General features: G+C 48.2%; 1 protein-coding gene across 6 annotated transcripts in view; it reads right to left on the bottom strand.

Annotated features, from left to right (window-relative positions):
- PREX1 (phosphatidylinositol-3,4,5-trisphosphate dependent Rac exchange factor 1) overlaps positions 1 to 20132 on the bottom strand; it is a 178135-nt gene that overhangs the window by 66559 nt on the left and 91444 nt on the right. For all 6 annotated transcript variants that reach the window (XM_036321000.1, XM_036321002.1, XM_036320999.1 and 3 more), the window contains exons 4-6: positions 19598 to 19702; positions 11225 to 11326; positions 983 to 1144 (exon numbers count right to left, since the gene is read on the bottom strand). In XM_036321000.1, coding sequence (XP_036176893.1) covers positions 983 to 1144; positions 11225 to 11326; positions 19598 to 19702 — 369 coding nt within the window. The remainder of the gene's footprint in view (positions 1 to 982; positions 1145 to 11224; positions 11327 to 19597; positions 19703 to 20132) is intronic.

The raw sequence follows: 20132 nt of genomic DNA on the forward strand, positions 1-20132 counted from the left end.
GGAAGGCCAAGGGCAAGGAGGGTGGGGGGCATGGCAAGCATAATCCAGATGAGGAAACTGAGGCAGCGGAATCCCTCCACACAGAGGGGGCCCACAATCCCCACATCTTCACTGAACACCGATCCCTCTCCTCTCTGCAGCCAAACCCTCCGCCCCTTAGCGATACAGAGTCACATGTGAGATTTCCCCACACAGGGAAAAGAAGAAGAAATCCCAAACACAGCCAAGTGCCAGGAAACCCAAAGGCAGATGATTCAGAGGATAATTGTGTCCACAGAGTCTTTGATTTTCGCTCTTAATCTCCCCTTCCAGCTGCATTTACTCTGATATTGATTTTTTTATTTATTCAGATTTTTCCATTTCCTTCTATGGATTTGTAGGAAATCTCTAATAATCTAAGAAAGATGTCAAGGTTTAAATAAATAAATTACACAGAGAAGATCTCAAGAATCCCATCCCCTAATAATGATGATGATAGCAATATCAATATCTACCATGTATTGAGTGCTTACTATGTGCCAGGTATCGATGAGAAAACTGAAGTTCAGAGAAGTTAAGACACTGACCTAAAGTCACCCAGCAAGGAAGTATCAGAGCCAGAATCCTGTCCTGGAGTAGACCCCTGACCTTGGTATCAAAAAATCTAAGGCCTATGGGCACCAGGCAGGTAAGGCAACTTGTGAAGAGAATGATTGGGGAGTAATGAGGAGGGAATGGAGACTAAGGAAAACTGGAAGCTCTGGTGGCTATTACTGTGGAAAATGGGGGCCCAGTGTTACCGTTTTTCAAGGGAAACTTGAAGTGTACATTTTTATGTGGACTTAATTGAAAAATAATTAAACAATTTCTTTACAAATATCATGTAGGCTGAACAAAATACGCTATAGGCTGAATTTAGTGCCCAAGCCAAAGTCTGTTCCTGCAGCTGCACACTCCCTGTGCCCCTCGCCAACCCAGAGGGCCTCTCCTGCCCCAGGCCCACCTCCCAGCCTTCGATGTGGGACTGCAGCTGCTCCAGAGCCTCCAGCTTCTCCATCTGCCTCTTGGTCTCGTTGATGTTGGAGCACACCGTCTTCATGGCCTGCAGGGCGCTCTGGACCGCAGGGTGGTCTGGGTGCTTTCCGGGTGTCCTCTTGGCTAGCTCCTAGGGAAGAAGTGAGGGCAAGAATAAGAGACATCAACCCAGAGGGGATCAATCCTGGCTTCCAGGTCGCCCAGCCTGGGCCAAATACCAGCTTTGCTCTATGAAAACTTTGTGATCATATGTGGGGCTGGGAAACATCATTCATTCATTCATTCATTCATTCATTCATTCAATAAATGTCCCTTGAGCACCTCCTCCATAGCAGGCAGTATTCTAAGATCTGGGGACACATTTGTTAATAAAACAAGAGAAAACTTCTTCACCTGGTAGATATTATGTTCTATAAAAGAGATCAGATAAAATAAAGAAAAATCAAGCATATAATTCATTGCCAGGCAATGATCAATACTATGAGGACAAATCAGAATGAGGGGGCTAGAGAGTAGTAGGAAAAAAGGTGTTCTCTCACATAGGGAGGTCAGGAAGACCCCTGTGTGGAGGCGACATGTGACTAGAGACCGGAGAAGCAAGGGAGGGAGTCCTGCAAAAATCTTTGGGGAAAGTGTGCCTGGCAGAGGGAACAGCAAAGGCAAGGGATCTGAAGTGGGAGCATATGTGCATAACAAGTAACAGTGAGGAGGTGGTGTGGCAGGAGTGGAATAAATGAGAGAGAGGAGAGAGAGAAACAGGACACAGACAGGACAGGACAGGAGAGAAAGGTGGTCGCTGATATGGCCCTTGCCCAGCTGTTTTCTCATCTGTAAAATGGCTATAGATAATGCCTTGCTTTGGGGGGGGGGAGGAGCTGCGTGAGGAAAGTGAAGGAATTAAGAAGTACAAACTGGTAACTACAAAAACAGTCACAGGGATGCAAAATGCATCATAGTGAATATAGTCAATAGTATTATAACTATGCATGGTGTCAGGTGGGTAGTAGACATCAGGGGGATCACTTCATCAATTACGTAAATGTCTAACCACTATCCTGTATACCTGAAACTAATATAAAATTACATCAAATGTCAACGCTAAATGAAAATAAAACACACCTTGCCTTCACAGGGACATGGCGGGGGGTGTACAGAGGCTGGTCAGAGCAGACCTTCAGCCCATGAACTTCCCCCACCACAAGCACAGGCAAGGACATTCTCAAGGTCAGGCCAGCCTTATCCAAGGGCTCCAGCCATCTCCTAGGTGTGATGAGAGAGGAACTGAGGGGGAAGGGACTAGCCAGGCCGGAAGCTATCCGGGAAGACTTTCCCAGCGAATCACTCCTCCAACCATGCCAGCAAACATGTTTCTTTAGTCATGTGATCTAGACATGACACTCCCCAAAACTAGGCTCTTTGAACACAAAACATCTGAGCAGGGGCAGACCTTGGGGAATACCTAGATACACTGAGGGCAGAGAAGGAAGGGGGTTTGGGGTTTGCCCTGGGCCACTCTGCAAAATGACAGCGCCAGCCCCTCCAGAGCCAGGCTGATGGCCTTGCCCAACATCCGCCTGTGAGCCCGTGTGGTTTCACAAGCAGGCCTGAGGTGAGCACTTCCTAGAAAAGAGGATGTCAGAGTACAGGAACCCGGTATTTCCGAAAGGTCCCTCATGCCCCCTCGCTCCCCTCCAACCACGCTTTTACCAAAAGGGAGCCGCTGGTACTGGCTGTGGGCAGCCCCGTCAGGCCTGAGGTGTGGGCTCCGTCCACAGTGAGGCCCTGGGACAGAGGCCTCGAACACCAGACCAGCATAAGAAGACAGATCCATGAAACCATAGGGTAAAAACAAAGCTGGATCTGTCGCTGGAGGAAGTGACAGTACCCATCACTCGCTCTGACGTGGGGGTGGTGGAGGCCCAGAAGGAGACGAGGCAGTTGGGAAGCCATGCTGTCCTCTCCACAAAGAGAAAAAGGTGGCCGTGGGAGTGGAGGGTGTCACGTACGGGGGCCGGACCAACAGAGGACACCCACTTTCTGAAGACACTTCAGCCAGCTGCAGGCCCTGTCCAAGCCCAGGAGGCGGAACTGTCACCCCTACCCAACTCTTTCCTGCACTTGCAGTTCTGGGGTCCCCTCAGGCCATATCTAGGGTGTCAGCAGGACTCAAAGGAAGAGGCCTGACAAGACCCAATACCACTTAAAGAAAAAAAGAAAAGAAGAAGCAAAAAACATCTGGAAGTCCAAGAAAACCCAGAAGTGAAAAGCTGTCCAGCACAGCAAAGAAAACCTCCAGGCCTGCAAACTCTATGGAAATTTCATGCAAATACAATTCTGATTTTAACAATTTCAGCCCCTGTTTCAAGGCTGGGAGAACTGTAGCCCCACAGATTAAGAATTAGTGGAGGAAAAGAAATAATGCACATGGGTCTTAAAAACTCCATCCTCCCACTGAGAGAGGGAAGGGGAAACAGTGGGCAAGGGCTCAGGACTGGGGGTCCATGTTCTGGCTTCGACCAGGACATATGCGTGACCTCAGGTAAGTCATCCCCTTTCTGAGCCTAGGTCTCCTGGCTCTAATGCAGGACTGGATCAAAGCCCAGGACATAAACCAGGCCCCGCAGGCCAAATGCTATTGCCAGCCTCTCTCAGCAAAGCAGAAGCTCTGGCCACTCTGGGCCTGTGTTTCCACTAACAATTGGGCTGACGGGCAGCTACCCCCTTAGATGGGACAAGTGCTCTACAGCTGGCCACAGTTACCATCCCACTGAGTTCTATAGAATCTACTCACTTCTTGTACATGATGGTGGTGGCAATAGCTATAAATTCCAATACAGAAGAAGTAAAATAAAAAGGAATTTAAAAAAAAAAGAGTTAACTAAACCCAAAACACACACACACACACACACACACACACACACACTAAAATTATGCAAAATAAAGCAAGAAAGGGTGAAGAAAAGAAACCAAATAAAAATAGAAAAGAAAAATGGTAGAAATAAATTCAAATGCATCAATAAATACAATAAATATAAGTGGGCTAAACTCTCCAGTTAGAAGATAGGGATTGACAGATAAGATTTTAAAATTCTAACTTTGTGTAGTTTACAAAAGAAGTACCTAAACCCTAAGGATAGAGAATGGTTGATAGTAAAAGGATAAAACAAGATATATCATTAAAATACTAATTTAAAAAACTACTATAGTTCTATGAATACTGGGCAAAATGAACTTTGAGACAATAAAAATAGCTAATACTAAGCACTTAGAAGCGCTTTACAGGTATTATTTCATTTAATCTTCACAATAAGCCATGACCAAGGCTCTATCTGATAGAGGAGGAAATTCAGGGACAGAGAACTTAAGTCTCTTCTCAAAGAAGCTACACTAATAAGTGCAGAAACTGGAATAAAAAATAAATAAAAATCACTACACTATTAGAGTAGCTAACATTTACCAAGCATGACTATCTACCTAGTAATATGCAGTGCTCTCGTGAGTTTTCTCATGCATTGTCTTTGCAGTAAGCCTGGGAGGCAACTACCATCCACATTTTGCAGGTGATGCAATGGAGGCACAGAGAGGTTAAGCAACTTGTACTTGGTCACACAGCTAAGAGGCTGAGCTAGAGCCACACAGATCGTGGCAGAAAGCAGAATGTAGGCAGAACTGCCAGGGAAGGAGATCTGGGAAGGCCACTTGGAAGATCGGATGTACAAGCTTGGCTTTGAAAGGAGGAAAGCAGGTCTCTCACCCTAAAAGAGGAGGCTTCCGTTCCTTGAGCTATTGTTGCTCACCACACAGGAAAGAACCTGAATTGCGGCTGATACAGGTTGAGATGCTGGAACAGCCTTAGGCAAGGTGTCAGTTCACAACCCAAGAGGCAGGATGGAGACTGGGCATTGTGGTTGGGGGAGGATGGGAGCTTGGGCAGGGAAGACCACAGTGCAGAGACCTCTGACTTCCTGTGCCTTCTCAGCAAGACGGTGACAGGCCAGATCCCTGGCAGATGGAGGGCTCGTTTCATAACATCAGAGTCCGACGAGGACTCCAAAGAGACACAAGTATCCAGGATAATATAGAAAACCTTGGCAGCCGAAACCAGTTTGGCTCAGTGGATAGAGTGTCAGCCTGAGGACTGAAAGGTCCCAGGTTCGATTCCGGTCAAGGGCATGTACCTTGGTTGCGGGCACATCCCCAGTGGGAGATGTGCAGGAGGCAGCTGATCGATGTTTCTAACTCTCTCTCTCCCTTCCTCTCTGTAAAAAATCAATAAAATATATTTTAAAAAAGAAAGAAAGAAAACCTTGGCAAATAATACAAAAACAACTACCCAATTGAAAATGGGCTAATGACGTGAAGAGGCAGTTCTCATAAAATGCATCCCCCACCACTGCTACCAACATAGTCCAGCCATCTCGTACCTGGATCACTGAGGTCGACTCCCCTCTGGTCTCCCACCTCCACTCTCACCACCCGTCGTCCATTCTCCACATACAGCCAGAGGGAACTAAGTCATATCTTGTCCCTCCTCTGCTCAAAACCTTCCCATGGCACCCACCTCACTCAGAGAAGACAAAGACCCTATAGTGACCCACAAGGCGGTGCATATGCTGGCTCCATCACCTCTCCAACCTCACTCCCCCACTGTCTACCTCCTATCTCTGGCCTCCTTGCTGCTCCACAGACACATTCCTACCTCAGGGCCTTTGCACTGCCTGCTCCCTCTGGCTGGAAGATTCTTTCCCAAGGTACCTTCCTCACCTCTTTCTGGTCTTTGTTCAAAAGTCCCTTCTCAATCCATCACTCTTAGCTTGATACATTTCTCTCCATAGCACCCATTCCACCTAAACAAACATATACATTTCCTATTCATTTGTTGTCTGCCTCCTCCCAGCAGAACATCAGAACACAGAGGTAGGGGTTTGGGCAGTTTTTTTCACTTTGTATCTCCAGCACCTAGTACAATGCCTGACACATAACAGTTGCTCAATAACAAGTTGGTGAATAAATACATAGCTTCAAAACCCCTAGACACTGTACCACCCACTGTGGCTCTCTCTTGAAGGTAATCAGGAAGACTACAAGGGATCTGCTAAGTAACGTCTCCAGTGCCCAGAATGGCACCGAGCACGCAGTAGATGCCTCCTAATTACTCATTAAATGACTGTAGAAATGTCATCCTATTGTTGCTAACTGTTTCTGAACCCAGAACTTAAGACTTCCATCTGAAAGCTCCTGATTTCCAAACGCCAACTTGATTTAAAACGTGTCAAACATCTGGGGGCCAAACAGGCCACCCCGTCTGTTTGGGACAGCTGCCGCAGTGCTGTGTGCAGCATGGCTGCTCAGGGTCTAGCAAGGGGGCCCTGCACAGTCTCCTGTGTCTTCTCTGTCTTCCACGCCCTTCTGTGGGTAATGCAGCTCTCACCACGCTCAGTAGTTACCTCTGTCTCCTTGATCATAGCAATGTGGCGCCCCTGGAGATGGATGTAGTCCATCACTAAGGAGGTATAGGCCTCAATTCTTGGTGCAGGAGGATGGCTGGATAAGGAGAATTTCCCAGAGCATGGGATGTGTGCTAATCACAGCTCTCCCAAGGATTTTAGGTGGCACGCCAGAAAACTTTATGTGTGTGGGGAGCGGAGCCAACAGGACTCCCTAATGGACTAGATATGGGGTGGATCAGAAATAACTCCCAGGTTTGGCCTGAGCAACCAGAAAGAAGAGAGACCAGCCCGGGCAGTGTGACTCAGTTGTTGAGCATCATCCCATGTATTATCGGTTCGACTCCAGTCAGGGCACATGTCCAGGTGGCAGGCTAGATCCCCAGTAGGAGACATGCATGAGGCAGCCAATCAATGTTTCTATCTCTCTCTCCCTCTCCCTTCCTCTCTCTCTAAAAAAATCAATAAAAACATATTTTTTAAAAAAGAAGAGAAGCCATTTACAGAGATGGGGATGAGGGAGTAGGCTGGGAGAGAAGACAGGTCTGGGGGAAGGAGAGAGTCAAGCATTTGGTTTGCGGCATGTTAGGTAGGAGGTGCCTGTTAGACATCCAAGCAGGGAAGCTGCGTGGGCCCGAGAAAAGTGCCGCCCAAGGTTAAGTGAAAGATCCATGCTGGAAGTCACTGGCACAGAGGTGGAGGTTAAAGCCATGGGAATGTCCGCACAAAAATCTGCAGGTTAATGTTCATAATAGCACCATTCGTAACAGCCAAAAAGTGTGACGCCAAATGTCCATCAACAGAGGAATGAATAAACAAAACATGGTTTGTCCACACAATGGAATATTACTCAGCCATAAAAAGGAATGAAATTGTGAGCCATGCTACAACGTGGAGGAGCCTTGAAAATATTGTGCTAAGGAAAAGAAATTGGACACGAAAGTTAGATATAATATGATTCCATTTATGTGAAATGTGCAGAATAGGCAATCTGTAGAGACAGGAAGTAGGTGGTTGCCAGGAGCTGGGGGGGAGAGGATGGAAAAGGGAAGTGACTGCTAATGGGTCCAGAGTTCCTTTTGGGAGGGATGATGAAAAATATTTCTAAAATGATTACAGTGATGGTTGCACAACTTCTGAATATACCTTAATAAAATGAGAAAAGCCAGAGTAAATAAGGCCTCCTCCAGGAGCGAGTCTAGATAGAGTCAAGGCCCAAGACTGAGGCCTGGGGCCCACCTACGCTCAGAGGTCTAGAAGGTGAGGAGCCAGCAAAGGAGACTGAAGGGGTTAGAGAGGCAGAAGGCAAAGGGGAACAGAAGGACTGGAGCGCCAGCTGCCCCCTTTAGACAGATGTGCCCTCCAAGTTGCCCCCTGCCAGCCTCGCTTGCTCCCATGACGCAGCAGGCAGGTCCCGTGGGGGGTGGGGGGGCAGCCCTGTGGGTCCTGAGCCACACCAGCAGCCGGTGCACAGTAAGTGCCCCAATAAGCTCTGTGCATCACCCGGAAACAGCTAAAAGGGTCGGTGACAGTCTGTCTCGCCTCGGCACCTGCCATTTGAGCACCAGGGGCATTACCCCAAACCTGAATCATTTCCCTGGAACTGTCAATGGAAAACTCAACAAAGCCTGAAAATGCCAACTGTCTATGCCGGGTCTGGGTTGAAGGCTGAAATAGAATGTCCCGGCTATTCTTAGGCAATGTTCAAGTTCAGCTTTTTGGGGCCGTTCCCAAAGAGGCTTTCATTCTTGCCTTTTCCCTCTTCCCTCTTCCTACGCAGGCTCCTCAATCCTGCTCGCCTACTTAATTCAGAGTTCAGCTCACACAAGGGGCTCAGAGGGCCACAGGGACATCTGCGCGGGGTCAGAACCAGAGGGGCCGGAGGGGAGGACTGTCCCCCAGCTCATGGGATTGTCTTTGAAAACCCACTGGAAAATGTGACAGAAAGGAGGAACTCAGGAGGGGTATGAAGAATTCCCCTCCGTCCCAGCTGTTTTCTGATGCAAACATTTCAGCTGTGGGTGCCAAAGGCCGGACACACTGAGCAATTTGGTCGGGCGGGCAGCATGGCATGGGCCCACAGGAATCTGAGGTCCCGCTGGCTGGTCCCCCAGTGCTCTCTGAGCCTCGGATAAACACAGCTGGAGACAGAGGAAACTGAGCCTGTAAACAGCCATTTGGTCAGGAGAGCAAACCCACAGCCCGGCTTCAACCATTTCCTGTGGGCAGTTACTCTTCCATCGGCTGCCGGCCGGCTCTGTCCCTCCCTGCTCTTCTGGGAATCCAGAGCCTAGAAATCCTGCCAGACCAGACTGTGGCCCCTGGGGCTGAGCAGGCCTCAGAAATGCATGGGCCTCACACTGAGGGCAGGAGTACACACACACACAGGTCCAGCCCCACTGGCTGTGAAAACACGTTATAGAAACTGCCATTCCCAGTGCCTGCTGGGATTCCAGACTTTCCCAAGATCCAGAAATCAAGGGGTTAATTAACACCTAGGGAACCTCAGCTGGTGGTTCTTCTAATGGGTCAAATGTTTAAGGTTTTGAAAACCAGGAAAGGAGGAGCAGGCCAGTCACTGAACCATGACACACAAGGTCACTGACCTTCCCAGACTCTCCACTTAGGGAACTGAGATCAGCACCCCCAACACCCAGCACTTTGGCAGCCTTAGCACCTCAAAGTGCTTCTCAACAGGCTGTGGAGCTGATAGGGGAATTCTAGAATCTACAAATCATGGTTCTGCTTCCTTACCCAACGTGTGGCCTTGAACAGGCCCCTTCCTTTCTCTGTGCCTCAGTTGCCTCATCTCTAAAATGGGGTTAATCAAAGTGGCTACCTCATCGAGTTGCTCTAAGAAATAAGTAAATAAGGGTCTGATCATCATAACAACCTTATCAGTACTATTAATACAAACTATGTGTTACAGATGAGAAACTGAGGCATGGAGAAATCACACAGCTAGTAAAAGGCAGAGCTGGGGTTCAAACCCAGGCAGCCTGGGGCTGCCAAGTGTGGCTCTAATCCAGGGGTCAGCAAACTTTTTCTGTGAAGGTCCAGATAGTAAATATTTTAGGCTTTGCTGGCCACATCCGGCCTCTGTCACACAGTCTTCTTTGTTTTAGGGTTTTGTTTTATTTTTACAACCCTTTAAAAAATGCAAACACCACTTTTAGCTCATGGGTTGTACACAAACAGGCCAGGGGCTAGATGTGACCCATGAGCCACAGTTTTGTTAGCCCCTGCCTTAAGCCAATACAGAACACTCTCTTTAAATGCTGGCAATTAACACACATGTGGAAGACACACCACACAGACCAGATAAACAACATGGGCAAAAGTCCAATTCAGTCCACAGGCTACCAATGTACAAGGTCCACATGGAGCTTCTCCTGCACCAAGCCGAAGAGCTGAGCTACATATGACGTTGCCAACATTCACCTGGGAATCCAAGCAGCTACAAGAACCACGGCGGAAGGTCCTTTTGAGATCCCTGGAAGGGATAGACAGCAGCAGGCCAGAGGAGGTGAGGGGACAGCTGTGTCCCACCTCCCACAGCTGCACACAGTACAGGCTTGTGTTCACAGGCAGAAATGATGGCCCCAGGGTCCGGTCAGCCTCAGAGGCTCAAGTGTCACCCACCTTATCCAGCAGAAAGTCAAGTTCAAGAATTCCCTAGTACTTTCCCCTCCCCTCTCTCTTCTAGTTCATGGAGCAAGGATGCACATGGCCCTGGGCGTGTGAATGAGGCATCACCAGCCAAATTAATCCACCAGCAAAGACTCCAGGAACAGCTGTCAGACTCAAGGCCTTGAGGATGGCGCCAAGGGAAGCTCGGGTCAACAGCCGCCATTTCCAAGGGCTGAAAACCCTGGGCTGAGAGCAGCAGATGGTGACAGAGCTACCCACCCAGCTGGAGATCTACCCAGAAGCCGGCTCGAATGCTGAGAATTAAGACTTCTTGGGTCCCCACACAAGCAGCAAATCTGCTTGACCAAGACTAAGTCAAAGGTGGCTGGACAGCACAGGAAACAGCAGTATGTGGATGCTGTGGTTTCCTCACACAGTATTTGCCCACCCTCTTCCACAAATAGCCCAGATTTTGGTGAGGAGGGTCCAGTCTGTCCCCCTCGCTGGGCTTTTAGCCTGTGGGACAGTGATTGGTGAGAGGTTGGAGCACATGACAAAAATCTAAGCCAATTAGAGATCCCTAGCTCAGGGTGATTGGTTCAGGTATGAAGCATCTGACCCCAATCTCAGCCAATCAGAACACACTGTCTTGCTCAGTGTCATTGGACCATGTCTTAGCCAATCAATGCCTAACCCTGCCCAGCTCATAGCAATTAGGGTAAAGCCCAAGTCCAAGCATATAGGTGGAGGAGAAAAGTTTTATAGCACAAGCAAAGGCTTCATGTCATTGATTCAAGTAAAAGCATGCGACTCAGGCCCAAATCATTTGGAATATCACATTCTCCTGGCCACAGATGGCCAAAGCCTGAATCACCCTCAGGACTTTTGTCAGAGCTACTAGAAGAGAGGGTGTAAGGCCAGAGTAACCATAGCCCTCAGCGACCACACTGAACATAAAGCTCAACAGTCAAAAGCAGAACTGAACAAGGGAGAAAGAGGCAGGGTCCTGGTGGGATCCAGCCTGCCCCAGGCTTCTCAGCTACTTGCACTAACAAGTTTTATTTTATGATTAAGCCAATCAGAGCCAATGTGTCACATCAAGCATGGTGAAAGGAGTGGGGTGCCGCTCTCACCTTGAGGAGGAGTGGGTACTTGCAGATCCTCTGAATCGGAGACAGCAGGTAGCCCTCCAGAGGGATGTCCGTGGTCTTCCGGCCGCCCAGAAGCATGCAGCTCTGCAAAGGGACAGACACCGCCATTAAAACTCGCCAAGGACAACGAAAGGATTGGGCCACCCTCAAACAGCCATGGGGTAGCACTCTCAAAATGCAGCTACACACTTTGGAAGCAATGTAGCAACACCTAGGAGAGATGAAAATGTGCAGAGAGGGTGAGGCAAAAGTAGGCTTACAGTTGTTTGTGTGGAAAGTAATACAATAATTAATAAATAATAATACAAGAATAAACTCTGTGCTTCGCATACTCACAACTGTAAACCTAGTCCTCTCACCCCCACCCCCCATTTTCACACACACACACACACACACACACACACCCCGTATTCTATAACCCAGCACAAGGCCTCCATCAGACGTGAACCAAATCCTGCCCAGTCCCTATTTTGATAATAAAAGTTTTATTGGAACACATCCATCTATTTACATATTGTCCAAGGCTGCTTTCAAGCAGTCATGGCAAAACGGAGTTGTTGTAACGGAGACCACAGAGTCACAAAAACTAAAATATTTACTATCTGGCCTTTCACAGACAAGCTTGCCAATCTCTGGCCTAAGGAAGCTTTCACACCTACACACCAGGAGACAGGAACACGGACTTCAAAACAGCCTTGTATGGAGCAGCAAAACATGAGAAGCAACCTAGTAAGAATAGAAAAATGTGTCTGCAGGACACTTATGCAGTAGTTCACTGCACCACGGTGACAATGGGGGAACTAAAGCGACACAGAGCTATGTGGATGAACCTCAAAAACATACTTTTGAGCAAAACACACACACACAAAATAAAGAATATGCATGGTATGAACCAATTTAAAACTTTTAAAGGTACACAAACCCAAACTAGGCATTGTTTATAGAGAACAGGTCTGCAGTAACATATAAAGACATGTACAGGAAAGAAATAATATTCCCAGACCTAGAAGGAGTTACGTCTGTGGAGGGAGGGTTCCAATGGGATTTGGAAAATGAACCTGCGACCTTCAACTGTTACTGAAAAGGTTTTATATCTTTACCTGGCAGGTGGGGACCTGAGTGCTGCCGCAGGAATACGTGTGCTTTGGTTTGCAGAGTAAAGACTGCAACTCACCCCTCAGCTCCTGGCCACCTCCCTGGCAGCCTGCAGGCACCCACATCGGTACTTCCTTCGTGCCAGTCCCCTTTCCTGTGTTCATTCTATCCCCCTGCGTAACATGCGTTTACTCCTCCCAATAATAATAAACATATTATTACCATCATTCATCGCCGACCGACGGATAGCTTATGATGTGCCAGAAGGTCCTTGACAGCTCTCATCCTGACCACCAGCTTCCCTACGAGCTAACCACTATTATTATTCCCATGTCACAGCTCAGGCACCTGGGGTTGGGAAGGGTAAGTGTTTCTCCTCAAAGTGAGCCAGAGGTGGGGTCTCCACGCAGGCGGGCTGAAGAAGAGCCTGGGCTTGGAACCATGATGCCAGCTACCCGTACCCCAAACCCAGCATTCTTCAAGGCCAGCCCAGCCCCCACCTCCAGGAAGCCTTCCCCATCTTCTCTCAATTCCCAAGACTCTTTCCTCCTGGCACCTGCACAGTAGGCCGTTTGTTCCGTGTGGCTAAAAACCACACGCAGGCATTTATCGTCCTTTCCTCTGGAGAGGTTCCTCTTGGAGCCAAGGGGCTCCAACCTGAGCATCCGTGTTTTGGCTGCCAGGAATCATGAGGCTCATGTCTGCGGTCCCGCCACCATGCCCCTCACTGTCCCGGGCTGTGAGGGCTGACAATGTGCCCAGTATATGCATGAACGAATAAATGGACGGATGAACCAATGAATGTGCGAACTGCCCGCACATGCAGCAGGGAACGGGTCTCAGCCTCCCCCCCCCTCCCCCCCAACACTGCGCCAGCAAATTGGCAATGAAGCGGACTCTTGGGAAAGGGAATCCCATCCTATCACTCATTCATTCTGCAAATTCACTTCGTGTGCTCACTGTGTTTGGGCACCGTTCCAAGCGCTGGGGGAACTTCCCAACAAGACAAGTGAAAATGTGATTGGAGAACCTTTCCCATGTGCTCACCACACACGAGGCACTGTGCCTCCTGCTTCGCCCGTCGGTCAAGTTCATCCTCACGACCCGAGGATAAGCGTGGACCATTCATGCTTAGCCATAGATGGGGAAACTGGCACAGAGAGCCCGAATGACTGGTCCAAGACTACTGCCTTTCAGGAATCTTAAAGGCCCCCTCCTCGGAGAAGCAGAATCCCAGGGACCCCGGGGCCGACTGTGGCGGGAGCTGCATGGCTCCCACCCCCACGTCTAACCCTGGCACAGACGGGGGATCAGGGATGTGGCAGCTGGGAGATGCCAGGCCCCACACTGCTCACACTCAGGCCTTTGTCCTCAGAGCCAGAACTGCCCACAAGCTGCCCTGGTGATGTCAGCTCTGGGCAGAGAGAGGGGAGCCTGGGGGTGAGGAAGGGCTTTCCAGAAGCCCCCAGGGCTTGGCCGGAGAAAGGCCTGTCTCTTTGTCCAGAATCAAGGAGTCTTCACAGGACTGTCACAGCCACCAGCTAAGGCTTCTCCCAAACCCCCAGATTGTTGTTTCACTTGATTTTCTTTCTTTCTTTTTTAAGAATAAAAGCAAACATACACAGAGCTACCATTCACTATTCTATGAAGATTACACTCCAGGCACTATGGGAAGAACGTTTGAAAATTATCCCTTTAAGCCCTCCTCATTCACAGAATTGATTCAGGTGGTATCCACTTCCTCCACTTCCGCACCTCCTATGGCAGCATGCCCTGCGCGGTCCTGGGTCCTCCTTTCTACCCATGCGCGCTCCCTGGCTGACCTCTCCCAGACCCATCGCCCTAACACCATCCCATCTACTGACGTGCAGATTTATATCTCCAGACTGGCCCCTCCCTTCCCAAATCCCCACCTGGATGTCTCCAAAATGGCCTTTTTAAATTTTCCTCTCTTACCTGTTCCTAACCCAGCCTTTACCACCTCAGGAAACTTCAACTCTATCCTTCCAGTAGTTTGGGCCCAAAACCCTGAAGCCATCTTTAACTCCTCTCATTCAGTTACTCCCCGATACCAACCATCCTGCAGATCAGTCAGCCAGACCCTCCAACTCCCTGTGACTCCAACCACCCCTGACAGCACCACCATTGCCCCATCCTGCCACCATCATCTGCCTGGACTGTTGCAGCAGCCCTGTGGTGGGGTGAATAGTGTCCCCGAAAATGCCACACCACCCCAAATCTCAAAATGTGTCCTAATTTTGAAATAGGGTCATTATGGATATGCTTAAATTAAGAGGAGGTTACACTAGATTAGAGTGGGCCCTACCTCATCTGACCCATGTCCTTATACGAGGAGGAGAGGACAAGGGAACAAGGCTGCATGAAGACAGGGGTAGAGACTGGAGTTACGTGTCCACAAGCCAAGGAGCCCCGGAGGCCCCCAGAAGCTGGCAGAGGAAAGGCAGGCCCCTCCCCTGGGGCCTTCGCAGGGAGCAGAGGCCTGCCGGCACCTGATCTCAGCCTCTGGCCTCCAGACTGCGAAAGAATAAATTCTGTCGTTTAAGCCACCCAGCTTGTGGTCATTTTTAATGGCAGCCCGGGACACCTGTACCAGTTCCCCTTTGCTTCCAGCCTCACACTGCCAGGAGGCAGACCTTTCAAAATGCAAATCAGTTCAAGTCATTCCTTTGCTCATAACCACCAAGGGCTTCCCATCCCACTCAGACTAAAACTGAATATTCTAAACTGCCACACGTTCCAACATGGACAGATCTCGCAGGCATTATGCTGAGCAAAGGAAGCCAGACTCAAAAGCATCCTGCATGATGCCATTCGTGAAACACTCCAGAACAGGCACGACGAACGTTTGGTGAGAGAAAGCAGCATAGCGGTTACCTCTGGATGCAGAGAGGGGCACGGCGGAGGAAGGACACAAGGAATCTTCTACAGTGAAGGGAATGTTCTACATCTTTACCTCGAAATATCACATGGTCTCACTCATTGGTGGAATATAATGAACAACACAAACTGATGAACAAAAATAGAACCAGAGTCATAGAAGCATGAAACAGACTGTCCAACCTATGAGGGAAGGTGGGGGGTGAGAGGGTAAGAGATCAACCAAAGGACTTATATGCATGCATATGAGCATAACCAATGGACAGAGACAGTAGGGGGGTGAGGGCATGTGCTGGGGGGTGGGAGTGGCCAGGGAGAGGTCAAATGGGGGGAAAAGGAGACTCATGTAATACTTTAAACAATAAAGAATTTTAAAAATAAATAAATCTTTACCTCTAAGGTGGTTTCAAGGGAGTACACATATGTAAATACTCATTATGCTGTGTGTATATTCACGGCATGTATGCTAGACTGCAATAAAAAAAGCTATGTAAAAATCTCAGATCCCCATTGTCTAAATGCTCCTTCATTATCTGGCCTTACTTCCTTCCACTCTTCCTCTTACGCTCTCCATTCCAGCAACCCTGACCTTCTTGCTCTTCTTCAAACACACTTCTACCTCAGGACTTTTGCACTTGCAGTTCCTCTACCTGGAAAGCTTTTCCCCCAGATACCCCTTGCCTCTCTCATACTTTCTCCAGGTCTCTGGTGAAGTGTCACCTAAGACACTGTTTTCCAAAGACCAACCTAAAATAGCAGGCACCACCCTGATCCCCCAGAACATCCTGTCGCCCTTAACTTACTTTATTTCCTGCAGAGAAGTTAATGCCACATGACATGCAGGTCTCCCCTGCTTGAATAGCCACTCCACGTCAGTAGGGACTTTTCTTGCCTTGGTCATTGTTGCATCCCCGTACTTAGTATGATCCCTACCACACAGTAAGTGCTCAATAAAAAGCTGTTGAATGAATGAATGAATGAATGAATGACGCCCACTTTACCGACAAGGAACTGAGGCACCGAAAGACAAAGTTCTCACCCCATCTTTCAACTAGTGCACAGCACAGCATATCGTGAATGGAAAGCCAGATTCTGTGTGTTCCCAACGCCTTAACAGCCCATGATAGACATGAGATGGCACTTCTGCAGGTGGCCAAAAGCTGGGAGATGCCAGCAAAGAGGGAGACAGATGGCATGTGTGCTGGCACCCCACACGTCCTCCCCCCTCCCAAGCTGGCCTAGCCCAGCTGCTGCTAGGAAAGGGGCAGTTTGGACCACTAGGAAAACTGCAAGAGAGAGGGGAAGGAAGGACAGAAAAATTGAGGCCCTTCCCTTCCCACATCCCCAGAAACACCTTCCTGCTTCCCAACACACAGCTGAGCCCAAGGGGGCATCCCTGAAAGGTGGGGCTCTGAGCCAGCATGCTAAGGGGTGCTGCCTGAAACTCAAAAGGTCAGTCACAGAAACACGGTCATGTGTGTGGTCTTACAAGATATGACTTTGTTTTTGCTTTTCACCAAGACTCTTTTATGAAGGTAAGTGCAAAACTAGAAACGTAAAGACACAGCTACCAGCAATGATGAAAAGCATCAGTCCCAAATTCTTGAGGCACTTGCGACAAAAGTGGAAATCAGTCAACCAACCTGCCCTTCCTCAGATGCTCACTGGAAGTGGGCCAAGCAACAGGAACTTACAAGTGAAGGAAACATACATTTTTGAATCAAAATTCTGGAAATACTTTGTTGGAGACTGCATTATGGAAAAGTATTCAAGAATTTTATCATATAGCTTAGCTCTCTGGACACATGGTTAACACTCCTTATGCCATGTCAGTTAATTGTTGTTCTTTTATTTGCTGGATTCTGTATATGTTGTCAGGAGATAAAACTGTTTTGGGGGCTGGGACTGAATGAGTAGGGGATTTAGAGGTGAAAGACCAAGATTCAAACCCCTAAGGAGCTCAATCATTTCCTAAATATGTACTCTTAAAAAGTCACTTAATATTTTGAAGTCATCAAAATCACCTTTGGCAAAGGCTTGAGGTGTCCCCTAACATAATCTTCCACAGCAACAGGATTTTCAACTAGGCACCTGGCTGCCCAGAATAAAGCCTACGTTTCCCAGCCTCCCTTGCAGCAAGGTGTGGGCATGTGACCAAGTATTGGCCAATGGAATGTGAGTGGAAGAGATGTGTGCCGCTACCTGTTGTACCCTTACAAGGAGAAAGGCAGTCCTTCCTTCCCACCCGTCCCGCATCCCACTACCTGAATGTGGAAGAGGGAAGAGGTCTTTTTGGACCACGTTAATGAGGGCACACCCTAGGGCAGTGATGGCGAACCTATGACACGCGTGTCAGAGGTGACACGCGAACTCATTTTTTTGGCTGACTTTTCTTTGTTAAATGGCATTTAAATATATAAAACAAGTATCAAAAAATATAAGTCTTTGTTTTACTATGTTTGCAAATATCAAAAAATTTCTATATGTGACACGGCACCAGAGTTAAGTTAGGGTTTTTCAAAATGCTGACATGCCGAGCTCAAAAGGTTCGCCATCACTGCCCTAGGGCCTTGGCCCCTGACACTGGAACCTCCAGACTGTCTACATCACGTTAACATGGGAGAGAAATAAATGCTTACTTTGTTTAAACCACTGCTATTTGGGATGTCTGGAAATGCCACCAAGCACACATGTATCTTAACTCATACACAACGGTGGCTGGTCAAGCTCCAAGGAGATCACAAATGAGAACCCACTTTACACACCAGGGAAGCTCTCTGCAGTGGTAGGGAAGGCCAGCACGGATGTCTAGTGCTTTGCCTGATCAACATCCATTCCCGACTTACTTCCACAAGTAGAAACTGTTCTTTAAGGATCCACCACACTCTTAGGGCCTGTGATATGTGGGAGTTAACCCCGCCCTCCAGCTCCAGAAGGGACCAATCAGAGCCCCAACCAATCCCTCTATCTACAGCAAGCTTGGCAAACTCGCACCCAAGGGCTGCATGCGGCCCACAACGAATATTTTTGCAGCCCAGCCAATATAACGGTAGGTAAGAAACGTTTTAATAAAAATTTCATAACTTAATTTTTACAATATCCTGTTATACATAATGATTAATAACAAACTACAACGTTCACTAATGACTGATTACTATAATCGTGCTGCATTCATTTCTCTTCCGCGCCTTACGCGCAGGCACACCGTTTTTCTCCACTAATACTAGCAGCAAATATTTTAGCACCCGATTGCCGCATCCTTAGTCTTGTACTGACTTGTTTGGTGTGCGCAACAGGAAGTATTTCGCTTTCAGGGAACAAGAAAAATAGGTTTATTTGTGTTACGCGTATTAATTTGTGCAGTTATTCCGTGTCTAGTAGGTTAATATTCAAGAAAAAATATTAATTTTTATTAAAATGCTCTATTATTTTACGTTAACGATGACTCATTTATTTCAGCCCTTTGTATTCAGCATGTCTCTATCAAAATAAACCTACGTTTCTATGAAAATTGAAGCTTTTGTTTTTTTGCAGCCCACATACACTTAAACCTTGTTTATTTGGCCCGGGTTAGCCTTTGAGTTTGACATGCTTGATCTACAGCAACTGGTTCAGGGATAAGCTCTGTAGCCAAGCGAAGCCAGTGAGCATCAGACCCAGGATTTTGGCCTGACTGTTGGGAAAGAGGAATTTTCTTTACCCTGGAGCTGCGCTGCTATGAGTGGGTATACGTGTGGAGTTGCTGAAGGCCACGCTGACACCACTTGAGGAGAGCTGCCTGGGAATGGAGCCAAGGCAGAGAAAAGCAGAGTCCAGAGACACATTCCTAATGACATCATCTGAACACCCAGATGCTGCTGTGCCTAAAGCCCTCTCAGGTCTTAATCTTCCCAGGAAAATGAACCAGTAAATTCTTTATTTTTTTTTAAGCCAATTTTAACTGGATTTCTTTCACTTGAAATTAAATAACCCAAATAATACAGTCATCACTACCTCTGGAACCACTCTCATTAGAATCACTGCTTTAGACTAGGAATTGGCAAACTTGGCCCTACGGCCAAATCCAGCCCTCTGCCTGTTTTTATAAATAAAGTTTTATTGGCACACAGCCATGCCCATTTCTTTACATTTTATTTTTGGCTGCTTTTTTGCTATACGGGGGCTGTATGACACACAAAGGCAAAAAGTATGCATTCTCTGGCCCTTTACAGAAAGTGTTTGGCGATCGCTGCTTTAGACAGATTACTCTGGCGGAGGAAGGGATCGGGCAACATGGAGGTGGCAGCATGAAGTTCTCTTTAGCCTACGATGCACAAGGCTGAAGCGAACATAAGAGAGGGGCAGGGGTGACGGGTCACTTACCAAGAGGAAGGCACGCACGGTGGGGATCTTGTTCAGTTCCACAAGCAGCCGCAGGGCCTTCTCGTGGTTGCTGCAATATTCCTCGTACACGCAGAACTTGTCCTTCTGCAAGACAAGGACAGAGCCTGAGACAGGTCATGGCAGGCAGAGACCTCTGAAGTGTGCTGCCGACTAGGTCTGTGGGCCGGGAGGAGCAGACCCTGAGAGCCTACAGAGCCGGCGGGATGTCAGGTACACAGGCTCCCACTCGCGGCAGGTCTCTCAGCCTCTACTTTTGCGCCAGTTCTGCACCCATAGCCTGAGTAACCTTGCAGGCAGCAGCATGGCCCAGGGGCAAGTGTACAGACTCAAGCCAGGTGGGCTGGGCTTGAACCTGGCTCTGAAGTTCCAGCTGTGAACTTGAGCAAATTACCTGACCTCTCCATGCCTTGGTTTCCTCACCTGTAAGGTGGAATGAATAATAGTCCCTAACTCGTGGGGTTGTCATGAAGGTTAAAGAAATTAAAAATGTGAGGGTTCACCATGGAGTAAGGGC

Source organism: Myotis myotis, unplaced genomic scaffold (genome assembly GCF_014108235.1).
Source record: "Myotis myotis isolate mMyoMyo1 unplaced genomic scaffold, mMyoMyo1.p scaffold_m19_p_9, whole genome shotgun sequence".
In the NCBI taxonomy this organism is placed as follows: domain Eukaryota; kingdom Metazoa; phylum Chordata; class Mammalia; order Chiroptera; family Vespertilionidae; genus Myotis; species Myotis myotis.